The 19,480-nt window shown below is 36.8% G+C and overlaps 1 protein-coding gene and 1 non-coding gene across 15 annotated transcripts in view; both read left to right on the top strand.

Moving 5' to 3' along the window:
* Positions 1-19,480, top strand: part of CSNK1G1 (casein kinase 1 gamma 1) — a 174,602-nt gene that overhangs the window by 60,952 nt on the left and 94,170 nt on the right. For all 14 annotated transcript variants that reach the window (XM_049611747.1, XM_049611752.1, XM_049611748.1 and 11 more), the window contains one exon: positions 7,173-7,569. In XM_049611747.1, the coding sequence (XP_049467704.1) occupies positions 7,389-7,569 (181 nt within the window). In that variant the 5' untranslated portion in view covers positions 7,173-7,388. The remainder of the gene's footprint in view (positions 1-7,172; positions 7,570-19,480) is intronic.
* Positions 16,416-16,602, top strand: LOC125910573 (U2 spliceosomal RNA). Its single transcript, XR_007454072.1, has one exon. It is a non-coding gene; the product is annotated as a U2 spliceosomal RNA (small nuclear RNA).

Raw genomic sequence — 19,480 nt, 5'->3', positions numbered from 1 at the left:
AAACATACAGTTACCATACGATCCAGCAGTCCTTCACCTCCAAGCAATTTCATCCTAAATTATCTCAGAAAAGAGAGATTGAGATGCCTGTCTCTTGTCTTGACTATCAACAAAGACCATGTGTGTTTGGCTTTAAAATTTAAGTATGTTACAAGCCTCATTTTGACAGTGCCAATATATGAGAATCTGAAATAACAACCAGTAATTCAGTGATTTATTTTCTCTTAACAGTCACAGCTGTAATTCTTTAAACATTGTCTTGTGGTTTTATAGTATGGTTCCAGTTTTTTAGACTTCATGCAGCTTCTCAAAATACTGTTACATAAATCAGTAAATTCACTTTAGGCATTTGATTCATGAAAGAAGACCATACCTATCTCTTCCACAAAGCATCTGTTACTGCCTTACAAGAGAGTGACTTTGAGCCAGATGAACTCTTGGTTTGGGATGATTTCTTTTGTATGTTGGCACAGGACGGTTGTTGCTAGAAACGTAAGTTTCTCTCATTTCAGTGTGATAGAATGCTTTAAGATATCTTCTAGAGAAATCTGTGAAGGAAAACTTTTCACTGACCACAGCTGAGGATAGCCATATTCTTCAACTCTTATCATAAACCAGCAGATTTGGCCTCAGTTCCCTACCTACAATTTGATGAATTGGATTTTTTGATTTTACTATTAGCAATAATTCTTTAATCTACTAGAGAGCTCTTAAAATTTCCCAGTCAGGGGCGCCTGGGTGGCGCAGTCGGTTAAGCGTCCGACTTCAGCCAGGTCACGATCTCGCGGTCCATGAGTTCGAGCTCCGCGTCAGGCTCTGGGCTGATGGCTCAGAGCCTGGAGCCTGTTTCCGATTCTGTGTCTCCCTCTCTCTCTGCCCCTCCCCCGTTCATGCTGTGTCTCTCTCTGTCCCAAAAATAAATTAAAAAAAAAAAAAAATTTCCCAGTCAGGAAAGCCGTGTGTATAAATCTGTTTGTATTCACTAAATGAGGCTTAATTGGTGGGGTGATGCCTTCTGGGAAGGGTTAAACCAGTTCCTGAAATGAATTACAACTTTTGATTACAAAGAATACATGGAATGTTAAAGTTTTTTTTTTTTTTTTAAGTTTATTTATTTATTTTGAGAGAAAGCACAAATCGGGGAGGGTCAGAGAGAGAGAGGGAGAGAATCCCAGGTAGGCTCCGCACTGTCAGCGCAGAGCCTGTGCGGACTCAGACTCAGGAAACCGTGAGATCATGACCTCAGCTGAAACCAAGAGTCCGGCACTTAACCAACTGAGCCCCCCAGGTACCCCTGGAGTGTTATACTTTAAAAAATACCTTTCCTCTTAAATTAGGCATGCTTAAATTCAGAGAAACTATAAGAATTAAGCTTCCAAAGGAACTTGCTGGTATGACTCTAAAAATTTGTCATAACATTTACATGTCTAATAAATAAATTGCAAGTGATTGCTAAGTGGTTTATTTACCAGAAAAAGAAACATCTGCTTATTACGTGTATATAATTTCTCTTCCCCCTTTTTTATTTACATACAGTTGACATACAGTAAATACTACATTTATTTCAGGTGTATGACGTGGCAGTTTAGCAATTATATACATTATGAAATGCTCACCACAATAAGTGTAGTTACCATCTGTCACCATATAAACTTACTACAATATTAGTGTCTACATTCCTTATATTGCACTTTTTATCCTTGTGACTTACTTACCCTATAACTGGAATTTTGTACCTCTTAATCTCCTTCCCCTATCTTGCTAATCCCCCTCCCCTGTGGTAACCACCAGTTTGTTCTCTGGTGGTTTATGAGTCTTTTTTTGTTGTTCATTTGTTCATTTGTTTTGTTTTTTAGATTCCACATATAAGTGAAATCATATGGTATTGTCTTTGATTTATTTCACGTAAGTAGCTTCTCAGTCCATACATGTCACAAAATGGCAAGATTCCATTCTTTTTAATGGCTGAGTAGTATTTGATTTGCATACACACACACACACACACACACACACACACACACACACACACCCCACATCTTTATTCACTCATCTATCGATGGACACTAAGGTTGCTTCCATATCTTGGCTATTGTAAATAATGCTGCAGTAAACATAAGAGTGCATATATCTATTCTTTTTTTTTTTTTGAGAGAGGGAGGGAAGATCCAAAGAGGGCTCTGTGCTGACATTAGCAAGCCCGATGAAGGGCTTGAACTCATGAACTATGAGGTCATGACCTGAGCTGAAGTCAGATGCTCAACCCACTGAGCCACCCAGGTGCCCCATATATCTTTTTGAATTAGTGTTTTTGTTTTCTTTAGGTAAACAGCCAGTAGTGGAATTACTGGGTTATATGGTATTTCTGTTTTTTTTTTTAGGAATCTCCTTTCTGTTTTTCAGAGTTGCTACGTCCATTTACATTCTCACCAACAGTGCAGAGGGGTTTCTTTTTCTCCACATTCTTGCCAATACTTATTTCTTATCTTTTTTTTTTTTTTTAAGATTTTATTTTTAAGTAATCTCTACGCCCAACATGGGACTCGAACTCAGAGCCCCAATATCAAGAGTTGCATGCTTTACTGACAGAGCCATCCAGACGCCCCATTTCTTGTCTTTTTTTTTTTTCTAAGTTTGTTTATTTTTGAGACGGAGGGAGACAGAGCACAAGCAGGGAAGGGGCAGAGGTAGAGGGAGAGAGAGAGAATCCCAAGCAGGCTCTGCAGTTGTCAGTGCAGAGCCCAAAGCAGGGCTTGTTCCCAAGAACTGCAAGATCATGACCTGAGCTGAAATCAAGAGTCAGAAACTTAACTGAGCCACCCAGGTGCCCCTCTTGTCTTTTTGATACTAGGTATTCTGACTGGTGTGAGGTTGATATCTCATTGTGGTTTTGATTTGCATTTCCCTGATGATTAGTGATTTGAGCATCTTTTCATATGTCTTTGTCTTTGGAAAAATGTCTATTTAGGCCTTCTGTCGATTTTTTATTCAGGTTATTTGGGTTTTTGGTGTTGATTTGTGTGAGTTCCTTATATATTTTGGATATTAACCTTTACCAGATATATCATTTGTAAATATCTTCCCTCATGCCTTTTTGTTCTTTTGATGGTTTCCTTTGCTGTGCAGAAGCTTTTTAGTTTAGTCCCAATAGTTTATTTTTACTTTGTTTCCTTTGCTTAAGGAGACAGATCCAAAAAAATACTGCTAAGGCTGATATCCAAAAGTTTACTGCCTGTGGTTCTTTTTTAGGAGTTCTAACTAAGGTTTCAGGTCTTACATTTAGATCTTTAATCTGATTTGAGTTGATTTTGTGTATGGTGCAAGAAAGTGGAATTCCCCTCCCCCCTTTTTTTTACTGTTAAAAAAAAAAGAGGACAAATCATATAGTTTGTCTTTTACTGCTATCTTTGGAAGTCATTTTTTATTTATTTTTTTTAATTTTTTTTTTAACATTTATTTATTTTTGAGAGACAGAGACAGAGCGTGAGTGGGGGAGGGGCAGAGAGAGAGGGAGACACAGAATCCGAAGCAGGCTCCAGGCTCCAAGCTGCCAGCACAGAGCCCCACATGGGACTCGAACTCGCAAACTGTGAGATCACGACCTGAGCCGAAGTCAGATGCTCCACCGACTGAGACACCCAGGCGCCCCTGGAAGTCATTTTTTAAAAATAAGGTTAAGGTATGGGGCGCCTGGGTGGCTCAGTCAGTTGGGAATCTGATTATTGATTTCAGCTCAAGTCATGATCTTGTGGTTCATGGGATCAAGCCCCACATTGGGCTCTATGCTGACAGCATGGAGCCTGCTTCAGATTCTCTCTCTCCCTCTCTCTCTCTGGCCCTCCCCAACTTGCACTTGCTCTCTAACTCTCTCAAAATAAATAAGCATGAAAAAATTTTTAAATAAAAACAAACTTAAGGTATAATTTTTATTTTCATTTTTATTTATTTTTGAAAAAGAGAGAGGGAAGGTCAGAAAGAGGGAGACAATATCTGAAGCAGGCTCGGCGATGACGGCAGAGAGCCTGATGTGGGGCTTGAACATGCAAACTGTGAGATTATGACCTGTGCCAAAGTTGGATGCTTAACCAACTGAGCCACCCAGGCACCCTGGTTAAAGTATAATTTAATGTTTACCTTGGATGTTCTGTTTGACCTGGTTCTTGAGCTAACTTTTTCATATGTTATCTGCTAGTAACGAAAAATAAATCATTTAATAATATCTTTGTGAAATGGAAATCCTAACTAGCCTGTCTTAACACTAATGGATTGAAATGAAAGAATACTAGCTTCTTTTCTAGATGAATTCTAAACGTTCTTATGGTTAATCAGGATTCTATTTACATGTATTATTTTGTGTAAATATTTGGTTATATTGTTGAAAATCTGTTTTTTGTTGAGCAAGACCATCATAATTGTTAGTATTTATTAAGTACCAATTACATACAAGAAACTAAAGGAGATAGGACAAGAGCCCTAATTTCAAAGGCTTATAATCAAATTAAATACTAGAGTACATATCAATATAATCTGTTGCATACTGAGTGGCAAATGTATACACTGTATACACAGGGGTGCTCCAAGTGTTAATGATGAATTGGTTATGAAAAATTTCGCAGTGGGCATAGGATGTGAGTCAGGCCTAAAATAAGAAGAGTTATGAAGCCATTCTAGTGTAAGGGCCAACAATGGATGCACCTTGTGTTTATGCAGTAACTTTTTTTTTTCTAATTAAAAAAACATTTGTTTCTTTTAAGAAGCCTCCACTCCCAGTGCAGAGCCCAAAGCAGGGCTTGAACTCACAATCCTGAGATCAAGACCTAAGATGAGATCAAGAGTTGAAGAGTTGGGTGTTTAACTGACTGAGCCATCTAAGTGGCCCTGTAGTAACTTTTTAATACAAGAATTTAATTAAGGAGTTTATATTTAAGGGATTAGAGAGAAGATATTTACAAGTGATATATCTGGTAAGGATTAATATCCAAAATACATAGGAACTCACACAAATCAACACCAAAAAACCAAATAACCTGATTAAAAAATGACAAGCTAAAGAGTTTGTATTTGGGAAGTAGAATATAGTTTTGAGCAGTGGGTAGTGAAAAATAAACAGGATTTTTAAAAATTTAATTGTTCAGTTTGGTTTCTTAAAAATGAGAGGTGCCATATAACAGTAGTATTAAATATTATTCATCTTTCATAATTATAGATTAGACCATGCTCATGTTCCGTGATAGATTAGAAAATTGATATCTTAAATGTAAGTTTTTTTCCATGTTTGTGGGAGGTAAAGTGATTCTTCTGGGGTACAAGCATGTGTTAAAAACATCCTTTTCCCAGCTGAACACGAATCTTTACTTTCTGCAGGTTTCTAACTTGGGAAGTGCTGTATGTTTTTCTAATACATGCATGCAAGTATACATGGTTACTGAGGGCTATATGTGATTACTCCACCTAATGTTTCATGAGTTTAAGTGCAATGGAGAAAGTTAATGACAAGCGTTACAAAAATAACCTCCATCTGTTAGAGTGAGCACATATGAAAAATAAGAGCAGTAGACAAGGTGGTAGTACAGTTTTCCAAATCTTATAAATGAAGCTATTATAGTAGTAATAATTTATAAAAATGTGGGAGTTAGTCGAATGCTCAAAATTGCCTGGATAGGCTAAGACACATCTTTTTCCTGCCTTCAAAGAAATTTATAACATAAGGGAAGAAAGAATAGCTTGACAGTTTCTCATACATAGACATGCTCGCACCAGTTAAGATAGGGCTATCTAAAACATCTTAAGTTTCATTTCCCTTCTCTTACTGATATTGTTGGAGGGACTTTTGGTAAACAACAAAGATAATTGGAAGATATTGGATACAATTGCAAGAAAGAGAAAAATGAGAGAAATATAAACTCAAAATGTTGTTTAAGTAAGAAAGCCAGTAATTGCTGACCTCATTACCCTGATTTTGTCTTAAACGGAATATACATTTTGAATGTGGATGTATTGTTTCCCAAATTCAGAGAAATGTATCTTATTGAGGATTAGCTTTGTAGAAGCCTAAAGTCATAATACACTTTTAGTAATACAAGGAAAACAGACAAAAAAGATGAACATAAACAGTTTATTTTAATTGTTTGAAGTAAATAGATTTTATCTTGGATAATATGCCCATTTGTACCGTCAGCTCACAGGTTTGTCCCTGTCCCTGTACTCAGAAATTAAAGATGTCTATGAGAAGCTTGCAGTATAGACATTTTGCTTTATTGTATATATGCAGTAACAACCAAGCAGTTGTCTTAATTCTCCTTTTCCTTAAAATTTCAAGGAAAATATTTAATGAAAGTAAAACATAAGCATGTGTTTTGTATGTGATTGGTGATAACAGAATTTTTTGTTGTTGTTGTTGTTAAAGATTACCTGTTTTATGAAAAATAGCATCAGAATTATCTCATTTTAAACTTTTGTGTTGGGCTTAGTCTTGAATTGTAACAAAGGAGAATTCTGATAGGGATTGATTCTACTTAAGATTTTTTTGTTTCTCAGCTTTATTTTTATTTTGGAGTTGTGCTTCATGACTCTGTCACTGTATACTCAGTCTGCAGTGAAAAGTAAACCAAGAGTTGAGTTTTACAAAGCTTTAGTCTAGAACTGCTTAGTACCACCAGGGTTTTGGAAAGTCTTTTACACAAGTAGTCTGTGTCAATCAATAACTTGTTTTGGGTTATGTTGTTGCCCTCAGTGCTTGATAATTGGTGGGGATGGAGGAGGGGGACGGTAAGTAGCTTCATTTCTGACAGGTTCTGTCCAAAGTTAAAGGAAGGGCTTTTAATTGTCTTCAGTTTATTTAACTAGGCTTAATCTATCTTTCTGTTACCCAGTGATGAAAAACGGAGTAAACAGCTTTCTTTTGGGTCATATGTACAGTACTAGAAGACAGCATTTTCTATTAACGACTTGTGTGTTCCCTTAGCTGCCATGGTCTGCAGCCTACTGAGCTTATGTTATCAGATAAATAACTAGTCCAGATGGCTAAACTGTTGGAGGATATAAAATCAAAACCCATTTCAGGAAGCTATCCACTTTGTTCATTTTTGGATAGGATCCATTCTAATTAGTGGTAACTTTCTGGATTTGTTTTAAAATTTAACTTATAAGTGTATATTTTCTTGATTTTTACCCAGGTTACAAAATACCCTCCTATGCTTGAGATCCAGAGACTACGTGTCCTACGAGAACGAATCAGTTGTTCATCTCCTGGAAATACATTAGAAACATAAATATGGTGCCAAAAGATTTCCTTACCTTTCTCTGACTACAGTTTATTTGGACATACTTTTGTATTGAAGAGAGGTACACAGACTGAGGCTACTTGTGCAGAGACTCTGTCGTGTAGGATCATGGACCATCCTAGTAGAGAGAAGGATGAAAGACAACGGACAACTAAACCCATGGCACAAAGGAGTGCACACTGTACCCGACCGTCTGGCTCCTCAACATCCTCTGGGGTTCTTATGGTGGGACCCAACTTCAGGGTTGGCAAGAAGATAGGGTGTGGGAACTTCGGAGAGCTCAGATTAGGTAAGAACTTGTTTATATTGGCCGCTTCCACAACCACCAACAGCTATAATTAGCTTTTGTGTGTTTCAAGACAAGAAGTTTATGATTTTATGAGAAATTCTCCTAAGGAGGACCTGTTCGTATAAGCAATAAAGAATTTGTGAAGGGGACTGGTCATTATCAGAGTTGTATCCAAGGTTCTTCTCTGTTTGTGTGTGATAGGTTCTTAAATTTACCACCAGTTCTGAGATTTTATGATGTAGGGAGATGTGCGTACAGATATCAGTAAAAATAAAAATTTTGATTTAGTTGTTCGGAGAGGTAGAGTCCTAAATTCTGTTTAACAGATTTCCAGATCACCTAGATATTGTTGGTCCTTGGACCACACTCTGAGAAGGGAGTAAGGCCTTGCTTCAATTCAGACTGATAAGGGAAGAGTAGAGTAGATTCTTACTCAGTAACATGCGGACTCAGTCTGTAAGGACATACATCCTGTTGAGAGAGGCTTTCCAACTGATGCTATGTTTGCATTTCTTCCTGGAAATCCTGACATCAGGATTGAGCTAGAACTCCAGGGAGAAATTATGCAATTTTATATCCCAACCGAGGAAATGGATTTTTAAATTTCAGGTGTGAATATGTGAGTGAGATAATGGAAAACAACAGAATAAAGCAGAAATTGAGAAGAAGATGGGTTCATAGAAACTTTTCTGTGGCTCTCCCTGAGCAAAATTGGGAAGAGAAAATGAAAGATATAAATACATGAAGTTGGACATCAGTGTGGAGAATGTGAAGAGGTCCCCTTTTAGGCTAAAGTATTTGCTTTTTCTCCATAGCTGTTTTGGGTATGGATTAATATGAAGACCTGTTGTAAGGGACTGTAGCCCTTGGGGGAACAGAAGTTTGGGAGCATAAGATAATTATTGTTTGCTAACTCTAATACTAATCTGCAAAAGAAGAAGGAAAAATAATCTTGTGTATAATCCTCCATAGATTCAGGAAAGAGTCAGTACACTAGCCACAGATCACTGGGTGCAGAATTGAATTTAAGGATGCTGACAGTGAATTTATTTTTACCAGTGGAAGGCCAGCGGCCTGGAATTTTAAGACCTGACTAGTGTAATGGAAGGCTCTTTATATTTAGTGATGGTCGGGTTAGCAAAGCCAGCAGATGCTACTGAGAATAGGAGTAAGATGTGTAATTTCATACTGTTTGAGTTCCTAGCAACTACTGAGTTGTTTTAGAACCTAGTTTCTTGAATATTCATTTATGTAATGGATTGACTTTGCTCTAACATCACAGTAGTAAGCTGGAATTAAATAGATTGTGGCATGAACATCCACAGAATTACTGCTGAGAGGCAGTTTATGATGCATATAAATTCTTGCATTCTCAAAAGGTCACAAAATTGTTTTATTTCTCTAAAGGTGAAGAAAAACTGTAGTCAATGAAAACTAGAAATCTGTCTAATTACTTAAGTCTGGATTTGTATTGTACGATCTTTAAGTTTACATGGGTTTAGAAACACTTACTGAGTTAAAAGGATAAATTTGTAGCCCATGTGTATTTCAGAGTAGTAGAGTGTTCTGTTTTATTTCCTCCCATGAATTTAGGATAATTTTGGTAGTTCTCATTTTGGCTTGCCTTGTAGTCAGTGGAAAGGCTTTTCTTTCTTTTGAAGTGATTTTAGTCTTATGTGCTTACCAGGTTTTCATTAGCTCTGGGGCCATATTGTCAGGACATTGTATCTAGGAATATTTTAATCAACAGAAACGAGAAAAGGTACTTCCAGAATCGTTTGACATCTTCCTAACAACAGGATGGGTATGCTATATACTCCCTTCCATTGTGCTTTTGCTGTGACATTAGTAAGTAGGAGGTTGTGTGACCAACAGAAGATGTAAACTAGGAAATTCCAAACTCAAGGCAGGTGCAGATGGGCCTTCACCAAGGCTACCACCTACAAGGCCATGCTTTCTTCCTCCAAATTCATTTCTTTCTCTAGCCATACTGTCTCTCGGCCCCTCAAGCAGCCAAATGCATTTCTGCTTCAGAGCTTTTCACTTAGAGTTCCTTCTACTACAGAATTCTGCCCCCAAATTTTGCTTAGGTGGTTGCTTCTTATCCTTTAGGCTTCAACTTTTGTTACCTTCTCAGAGAAACCTTCAGTGATTTCTTCCCGGCCTCCATTTAAAATGGCATATTTCTCTCCTAGCCGTATTCTATCCTATCAAACTATTTTATTCATCACATGGATCACTACCTGATATGATTTATTTGTATTTGTTTACCTGTTAATTGTCTCTCCTTAGTTGAATATAAGCCCCTTGTAGGGTGGGGATTCTTTATGTATTACTGTTGTTAATTTGTGGGTTGGATAGATAGATAGCCAGATGAATAGGAAGAGAGGAAAAAACATGACCTCCTTCAGGCTCCTGGTATGTGGGGGTGATGGTAGGTAGTAGCCTTAGTGCCACTGGATTTAGGTAGAACTCTGGATTCTAGATAGAGAAAAAAAATAATGTAATGATTAGTACATTTTTGTTCTCTGCAAATCTGTTTCCACCCATCATCCATTTAACAAACATTTCTTGAGTAATTATTGTCTTTCTAGACTTTGGGTAAGGTAGCATAACAAAATTAGTTTCTGTCCTTAAGAATCTCAGTTTCATAGGGTGCCTGGATGGCTCAGTTGGTTGAGCGTCTAACTCTTGATTTTGCCTGAGGTCATGATCTCAAGATTTGTGAGTTTGAGCCCAGCCTTGGGCTCTGCACTGACAGTGATTCTCTCTCTCCTCCTCTTTCTTTCTGCCCTTTCCCTTCCCTTTCTCTCTCTCTCTCTCTCAAAAATAAATAGGGGCACCTGGGTGGCTCAGTTGGTTAAGTGTCTGACTTCAGCTCAGGTCATGATCTCACGGTTCGTGGGTTCAAGCTCCACATCCAGCTCTGTGCAGACCACTCGGAGCCTGGAGCCTGCTTCGGATTCTGTGTCTCCCTCTCTGCCCCTCCCCTGCTCACGCTCTGTCTCTCTCTCTCTCTCAAAAATAAATAAACATTAAAAAAATAATAAAATAAATAAGCTTAAAAAACACTTTCAAAAAAATCTGTCTCACAGTTTAGCAGTAGAAAGAAAAACAAATGTGAAGTGATAAGTATTTCAATAGATTGTATAAAAACTACATTGGCAGAGGTTAATAAAGGTTTCAGAGAGGAAGTATTATTTGATAGTAGGATAGGATTTCCGCTGGTGGGCACAAGGAAGCAGGGCTCTCCAATATTAGGAGCACAAAATATTATCAGAGCAGCAACTAATTGTACACGACTGAGTTATTGGATGTGAAGTAAAAGAGAAGTAATAGGTACCATTAGGTGGGTTGGGACCAGACTGTGAAGTGTTTGGATGGTATTAAAACATTTGGACTTTATCCTGTAGGCAGTGGAGTAGACTCACCAAGGACTTTACCACAGAAGAGTGACGGATCTGGTTTGTATTCTAGAAAGATAATTCAGGTAGTTTTAAGATTAGATCAGATAAGAAAGAGATTGACATCTTGTGGATTTTGCTCTGTTGTAGTACTTGTCACATTGTATTATCTTGCTGCATCTCTCTGCCTCCGGATGAGCTTGATGGTAGTACTTTGCTTCATTAATCTTTATATTCTTAGCTCCTTTTTACTGTTTATGGCATATAATGTGTACTTAAGAAATGTTTAATGGGTACTTAAGAAATGTTTGTTTGCCTTTAGAGTCTAAGTCAGAAATGGGTGGGACTGCTTTAGCTCTTAGCTCTGCAACTGACAGTGAGATTGAGAGGAAGGGATGAATGAGGGAGAAATTTCAGAAGTAGGCTGTAGGCCAGATTTGACCAACCAATTATTTGAGGGGAAGGTTTCCAATACCACTGAGTTTGCTAGCTTGGAGAGACCAAGTAAATGTGAAAGCTGTGAGAAAGCTGTGATCTCACAAGCTGTGAGATCATGACCTGAACCAAAGTTGGACACTCAAACAACTGAGCCCCCAGGTGCCCCAAAAAAAATTTTTAAAGGAAAATTTTTAAAGAGAAAATAACATGTCTCTTGCCAAAGTTTTCTAATTTTTCTTGACACGTTTCTCAAAGATAGCCTCTAATTTCATTTAATTAATTTAATTTTTTAGAATTTAAAAATGTATATCGGGACATATTTTAGAAATGCAGTCAAGAGGTGCCTGGGGTGGCTCAGTCGTTGAAGCATCCGACTTCAGCTCAGGTCATGATCTCAGGGTTCGTGGGTTCAAGCCCCACGTCTGGCTCTTTGCTGATGGCTTGGAGCCTGGGACCTGCCTCGGATTATGTGTCTCCCACCCTCTCTGCCCCTCCCCCGCTTGCACTCTGTCTCTCAAAAATAAACATTAAAAAAAAATTTTTTTTTAAAAGGAAATGCAGTCAAACTACTATAAACCTGCTTTTATCACTTAATATAGCAGGAACTTCTAATTTAAAAAATAGATCATTTTTTAATGTCTGTAGTTAATTCAGTAATTTATTTAGTCAATATATATATGTATAAATTGTGTTTTTTCATATTATAAATAATACTATACTGAACATCCTTGTAGATGCTTGTGGTACATCCCATCTTCATAGTACAAACTTGGCTGATTATTTTCTTAGGATAAATCCTGGAAATGTACACTCTGAGTCAAGGGATATACATACTTGCAATTTTATTACATATTATAAATTTGCCTCCTAGAAAGGTGGTTTCTCTTTACTTTCTGCCTCTCTGTGCATGTGTGTGCTTAAATGGTTCTTTCTCTACCCCTTCAAAAACCTTGAACTAAATTATTGAAAATATTTTCATCTATGGTAGTCTGATAAGGGAAAATGGTATCTTGTTAAATGTGTATAGGCTCATGGGTAAAATTAAATATCTTTTTTAAGTAAGCTCCATCCCTAACATGGGACTCCAACTCACAACCCCAAGATCAACAGTTGCATCCTCTACCAACTGAGCCAGCCACATGCCCCAAGTTAAACATCTTCACACGTTGATTTATATTTCTTTTTTTAAGAGTTACTTCTTCGTGGCCTTTGTCTGCTTCTCAATGGAAAGATTTCTATGGAGTCTTATATGTGTACATTGATTGCCTTAGTAGATAAGGGAATTTTGAAGATTCAAGAAAGGAAGATTGATGAAGAATGATTGTGAATAAAAGCTAGGAGGACATGATGGAGTAGACACAGATCTGCAAGTTGTTTTTTTATTAAATGAGAAACATGGAGGCTAATTTGAGGACTTTTTTTTTTTTTAAAGTTTTGAGTATTCTGCTGAACCTGGTCTGGAAAGAATCATGTAAACATTAAGATTTAAATGATTCTGTTCCTCCAGAATTAAAAAAGTGTTGTCTACATTTAATGTAGTCTAGTAATAATGGCTTGTTTTTCTTTAGTTGCAAGAATAAGGAGATGATATTTCTTTTACATTCTAATGGGTATGTACTTATATTTATGGCAGACCCCTGAGACTCTACAATCTTGCATATAATTTTAATAATCTTCATATTACCCTTGTGAAGTAGAACATTGTTAGAAAATCGTTTTACTTGCAAATAAAAAAATGGAAGCATAAAGAATTGATTTTTTTTGCTCTTTTTCGTCTTTGTTATCTGATGAAATTGCTAAAGTATGTTAGCACAGAAGGTAAATTGGCTAAGGGTAGCAGCTTATCCTTTGACACACTCCTCCCTGACTTCTAAAATAAGATACTTACTTCTGTGTCTCAAGTAGGGTGTACATGAAAACTTCTCTGCATATTGTTGTTTTCTTACCTATCACTAATGAACTTAAATTGGAATTTGTAATTTCAGCTTTTACCAGCGAGTTCTGTGTTTGGCAGTTGTGATCATTAACAGTTTACAGATTCTAAAGCACTTGGTTTCATATTGTGTCCCACAAAGTCTCAGAGCCTTTATTTTGCACTGTGAGGAAATGAGAAAGGAAGAGTGAGGAGACAGGATTCTGTCACCTATATATTAAGTTTTCAGTAAGATTTTATTTAAAAGATACTATTCTCCATTAAAATTTTTTGAATATCATTCATCTGAAAGAATATAGGCTTAAGATAAAATTTAAGTGTTTATTCTCTAGATGAAAGTGAAGGCATTGTAAAATCAAATGTTACTTTTTTATTCATAGTTTCTAGTAAATCTTATCATTTGAACAAAGAGAACAAAGTCTGTATCAGCCAAAAACCATGCCAAGCAATGAAACATTAACACTGATTATAAGGTGCTTTTACAACATTGTTAAGGTTTTCCTGTATATTTGCAAATTTATAGGGTCTTTGGATGGAACAAACTAAAACAAGTTTAGAAGTCGTGTCATTACTTTCTTTCTTAAAAGTAAGAGTCCTGAAGTCATATTGCCTTTCCAGGTTTTATTTTTTTCCTCTATAAAATGAGAGTAGAAATAATACCTAATTTAACAGATGTGTTGTGAAGATAAAATCCAGGTAATGCATATAATCATTTAAGACAGTGGTTGGTACATAGTGAGCATTTAATTTGTACACATAATACAGATATTCTTGATTTAAAAAAAATTTTTTTACGTTAATTTGAGAGAGACAGAACGCAAGTGGGGGAGGGGCAGAGAGAGAATCCCAAGCAGGCTCCCTCTGTCAGTGCACAGAGCCGAACGCAGGGGTTGAACTCACGAAACTGCGAGACCATGACCTGAGCTGAAGATGAGTAGGATGCTTAACTGACTGAGCCACCCGGGTGCCCTATAATACACATATTGTTTAAACTTTTGTTTTAATTTTTCCCAACTTTGTATGAAGAAGATTTTCAAAATTTTACTAAAAAGTAAAAAAAACAGGATGGTGATTATCCATAATATACTATTACCTCAATTTACCAGTTAATGTTTTTTCCAGATGCTTTATATCTTTGGAGATATGTTTGTGAACATTGGTGTGAGAGTGTGTGTGTGAGAGAGAGAGTGTGTGTGTGAGAGAGAGTGTGTGTTTGAATCATTTAAAAGTAAGTTGTAAAACTGACAAAATACTTCGCTAAGGGATGTTTATGTTCCCACTTAACAGTTGTGTAATAGATTATATTCTTTGTTTTGCTTCTACAGTATGTTGTGGAGGGACTTAATTTAAAATTACGATTCCAGGGGTGCCTGGGTGGCTCAGTCGGTTAAGTGTCTGGCTCTTCGTTTTGTCTCAGGTCGTGATCTCTAGGTTGGTGAGTTCGAGCCCTGAGTAGGACTTCTGCTGAAGGTGTGGAGCCAACGTGGGATTCTCTCTCTCTCCTTCTCTCTGCCCCTCCTCCACTCTTTCTCTCTCAAAAATAAATAAATATTTAAAAACATTAAAATTCTGATTCCAGAAATAATGTGTTTTAACTTCCTTGAAAAATCACAAATAAGTATAAAATTCTTGTTCCTAGTAGTATCATAGCTTTAATTTCTTTTAGAATTACATTCTGTTGGTTTTAACTCCAGGAGTTTGTTAAAGCACTTTAACAGAGCTTAAGGAAGAATTTTTTTTTTTTTTTTTTTTCTAAGCACAGTCTGTCAAAAACTGGTAGGAATCAACCACTTTATTTATTTTTTTAAGCTTTATTTATTTTTATTTTTGCATTTTTTTAAGTTTGTATTTAAATTTAGTTAACATATAGTTGTAGTATTGGTTTCCTGAGTAGAATTTAATGATTCATTGCATATATTATACCCAGTGCTCATCAAGCAAGTGCCCTCCTTAGTACCCATCACCCATTTAGCCCTTTAACCACATTCGCTGACACAGTCCGTATCACATTAATATGGTAATTTTAGCGTGTCACAGATAAGATTCTTGCAGGATTATGCATTGGTATCTTGGCTAGTTTATCAGGAGAATTTAATGGTGAAATTGCCAGGATTGCTAAAAGCCATCTGGAATTGTGTGAGCAGTACTATGAAGCAAAGATGATTTGGGATTTATTATGAGGAGAGTTTAGAATCCATATTTACATGATGTCGTCATGCATCCTAAGGAGAAAACTGCCTGAACTTGTACTTTTCCAAAAAGTCTAGGTTAATCCAGTTTTTTCCTGAGTTGGGGTTACTAGGGCAAGAGAATGCTTATAGATACTTACTTACTTACTTACTTATTTATTTAGTGTTTTATTTATTTTTGAGAGAGTACAAGCAGGGGAGGGGCAGAGAGAGAGGGACAGGATCTGAAGTGGACTCTGAAGTAGACTCTGTGCTGATGGCAGTGAGCCTGATGTGGGGCTTGAACTCATGAACTGTGAGATGATGACCTGAGCTGAAGTCAGATGCTCAACCTGACTGAGCTGCACAGGTGCCCCTAGATAATCTATTTTTTATAATTTAATTTTTTATTTTAACTTTATTTTTTAAGTAATCTCTATACCCATTGTGGGGCTTGAACTCACAACTCTGAGGTCAAGAGTCGCATGCTTTACTGACAGTCAGCCAACACCCTTTTATAATTTAATTTTTTTAATGTTTGTCTGTTTTTGAGATAGTGTGAGAGAGGGGTAGAGATAGAGGGAGACAGAGGATCTGATGTGGGTCTTGAACTCACCAACTGTGAGATCATGTCCGGAGCTGAAGTCAGATGCTTAAACGACTGAACCACCCAGGTGCCCTATAATAATTTTAATGAAAATAACCATATGGCATAGGTAGTAAAGTCCTGATCTCTACAGACAAGCATTTCCACTCTTTTAACCATGTCCTCTAGATGCTTACTTTTTTTAAGTGTTACTGAATATGGTTTTTCATTTTTCTTGTGTACACCATCCCAGTCACTCCCCCATGTTCTCCCTGTATACTTACATCATATACTTTGTTAAACCATTTTTCTACACAGTTACTTCTTGGCCTCTTGGCTAAGATCAAGTATAGTATCTGTTATTAGTTTAATATCTGGTATGTCCTGTATCTGAGGACAGTAAGTTAAATGTTTTTTAGAGCAGGGAGATGGAATAGGTGCTTGCCCCATTCACTCTGTGCATCAACGTGGTATTACAGTACCTCCAAGAATGGTGCACCCCCTCTGGGGCTAAAGCACACACACACACACCGGGTTATTTTACATTTATAGTTGTATGGTTGTGAATATATTGTTCACAACTGAGCTATGAGAGCACTTTAATGTACATCCCCATGCCCCTTCGGTCAGAATTAAAAATTACTGATACTTAGGGTGCCTGGGTGGCTCAGTCTTTTCTAATTAAAAGACATAATATCCTTCTGGGAATGGATCATGAGAGAAGAGGTCCAAATTGTTATTAAACAAAAGCATCTATGTTTAACCTGAAAACAAAGTTAAAACAATTCTGTTTACAGTACTATCAAAATAGAATAAATTTAACAAAATGAGTGTAAAATTTATACTCTGAAAACTATAAAATGTTAAAAGAAATTAAAGACCTAAATACATGGAAAGACCTTCATATTTAGGGATCAAACTTAATATTGTTAAGATGGTAGTACTCCCCAAACTGATCTACAGATTTAACACAACCCCTGTCAGAATTCTAGCTGGGCTTCTTTGTAGAAATTGACAGGCTGATCGTAAGATTCATATGTAGTTGCAAGGTGCCCAGAAGAGCCAAAACAGTATTGAAAAACAAGAATAAAGTTGAATGACTCACACTTTTTTATTTCAAAACTTACTACAAAGCAACAGTGATCTAATGCCAGTGGTACTGGCATTATAATAGACATAATAGATTGAGAATCATCTGTGATCCATTGCTTTTTGACCAGTATGCCAAGACCATTCAATGGAGAACTATATTTTTTCAATAAATGCTCTTAGGACAACTGGATACTCACATACAAAGGATTTGATTTGAACCTGGACCTCATACCATATTCAAAAATTAATCCAAAGTGGATCAAAGAACTAAATGTAAGAGCCCAAACTATAAATCTCTTAGACGATAAGTCTAAATCTTCACACCCTCAGATTTGACAGTGGATTCCTAGTTAAGAACAAAAGCACAAACAACAAAAGAACAAATATTAATAACATATTAGACTGTTTCAGCTGATGATCAAATTCAAATAATTGACAATCCATGGTTTTAGTTTTTCTAGAATCACTTGCTTCTAGAATCACTTTGAACTCTTTTCATAGTTGTATTTTTTCACTTTCAATCCTTTTACTGTTGAAAGGACCAAGTAGACTTTTCTTCCTGAGTGGCTTGAATGTCTGACTGGTATAGCCTTCTCCTTGTCCATGGATCTCCATTTGGTCTTCTGATTTGCCACATTTATATTGCAGAAGTCTTCAAATACCAAGTCATCTGCCTGTTCTGAAAAAGTACTTCACATCTATTAGAGATTCATAATGAAATTTTTTTTAATAAAAAAGTTTTTTTAATGTTTATTTTTGAGAGAGAGAGCATGAGTGGGGGAGGGGCAGCAAGAGAGACAGACACATGATCTGAAGCAGGCTCCAGGCACTGAGGTTTCAGCACAGATCCTGACCCAGGGCTCGAACTCACGAACCATGAGATCATGACATGAGCTGAAGTCGGATGCTTAACTGACTGAGCCACCCAGGCGCCTCTTTAATGAAATATTTTTTAGTAAAATATAATACCTGGGATTTGCTTCAAAATAATTTAGTTATTGAAATTGGGTGAGGTTACATGGGGTAATCATTATAAAACTTTAAAACTTTACGTAATAATTAAATTCAAAAAATAAAGTACTTTAGTATTTTTCTGCTGCAGAATATCATGCTTTCTGGAGTGATTCATTCCAATTTTTTTTTCTCACCACTCTGATATAGAAAGTTTTACTCATTTGCTTAGTAAAGCAGAGGCCTCTGTAAGTACTTCATAGGCTCCCCTTCTTGAAACGGGATATATGGGTCTTTCTTTGATCCCATTTATAAATACCGTCCCACCCTTTTATCTCACCCTACTAAGCCTTATTCCAGACTTTGAGCCATTAGAGAACCCCTCATTTTTCTTACTATCAAAAGTCAATGAAGTTAGGCCAATCACTGACTCAAATTGAGATCATTGAAACTGCTTTCCAGAAGGTTTTGATTAAAAATTTTTTTCATGTGCATGTTTTTTTAGTTTTTACTTAAATTCCAGTTTGTTAGCATACAGTACATTATTAGTTTCAGGTTACAATATAGTGATTTAAACACTTCCATATGCTCATCACAGCAAGTGCTCTCCTTAATCCTCATCACCTATTTTACCCATCCCTACCCACCCACCTCCCCTCTGGTAACCAACAATTTGTTCTCTAGTTAAGAGTCTTTCAAAAAAAAAGTGAGGGGGGGACACTTGGGTGGCTCTGTCAGTTGAGTGTCCAACTCTTGATTTCGGCTTAGGTCATGATCTCAGGGTCATGGGATTGAGCCCTGTGTCAAGCCTCTATTCCACAGTGGGTGTGGAGCTTGCTTGAAATTCTCATTCCTTTTCTTTCTCTCCCCCTCTTGTCCTCTTCCCCAGTCATGCTCACTCTCTCTCACTGTCTCTCTAAAATTAACAAAAAAAGTTTGATTCTTGGTTTGCCTCCCTCTTTTTTACCCCATTTGTTCATTTGTTTCTTAAATCCTACATATGAATGAAGTAATATGGTACTTGTCTTTCTCTGACTGATTTATTTCACTTAGCATAATACTCTCTAGCTCCATCTGTGTCATTGCAAATGACAAGATTTCATTCTTTTTTAATGGCTGAGTAATAATCCATTGTGTGTGTGTGCAAATGTGTGTGCACAGACACATACCACATCTTTATCCATTCATCAGTCAGTGGACACTTGGGCTGTTTCCATAATTTGGCTGTGGTAGATAATGCTGCTGTAAACATCAGGGTACATATATCTCTTTGAATTAGTATTTTTGTATTGTTTGGATTAAGAACCTAGTAGTGCAATTGCTGGATTGTAAGGTAGTT

The sequence above is a fragment of the Panthera uncia genome, assembly GCF_023721935.1.
Source record: "Panthera uncia isolate 11264 chromosome B3 unlocalized genomic scaffold, Puncia_PCG_1.0 HiC_scaffold_1, whole genome shotgun sequence".
Classification (NCBI taxonomy): Eukaryota; Metazoa; Chordata; class Mammalia; order Carnivora; family Felidae; genus Panthera; species Panthera uncia.
This window is presented reverse-complemented; position numbering and strand designations above follow the sequence as displayed.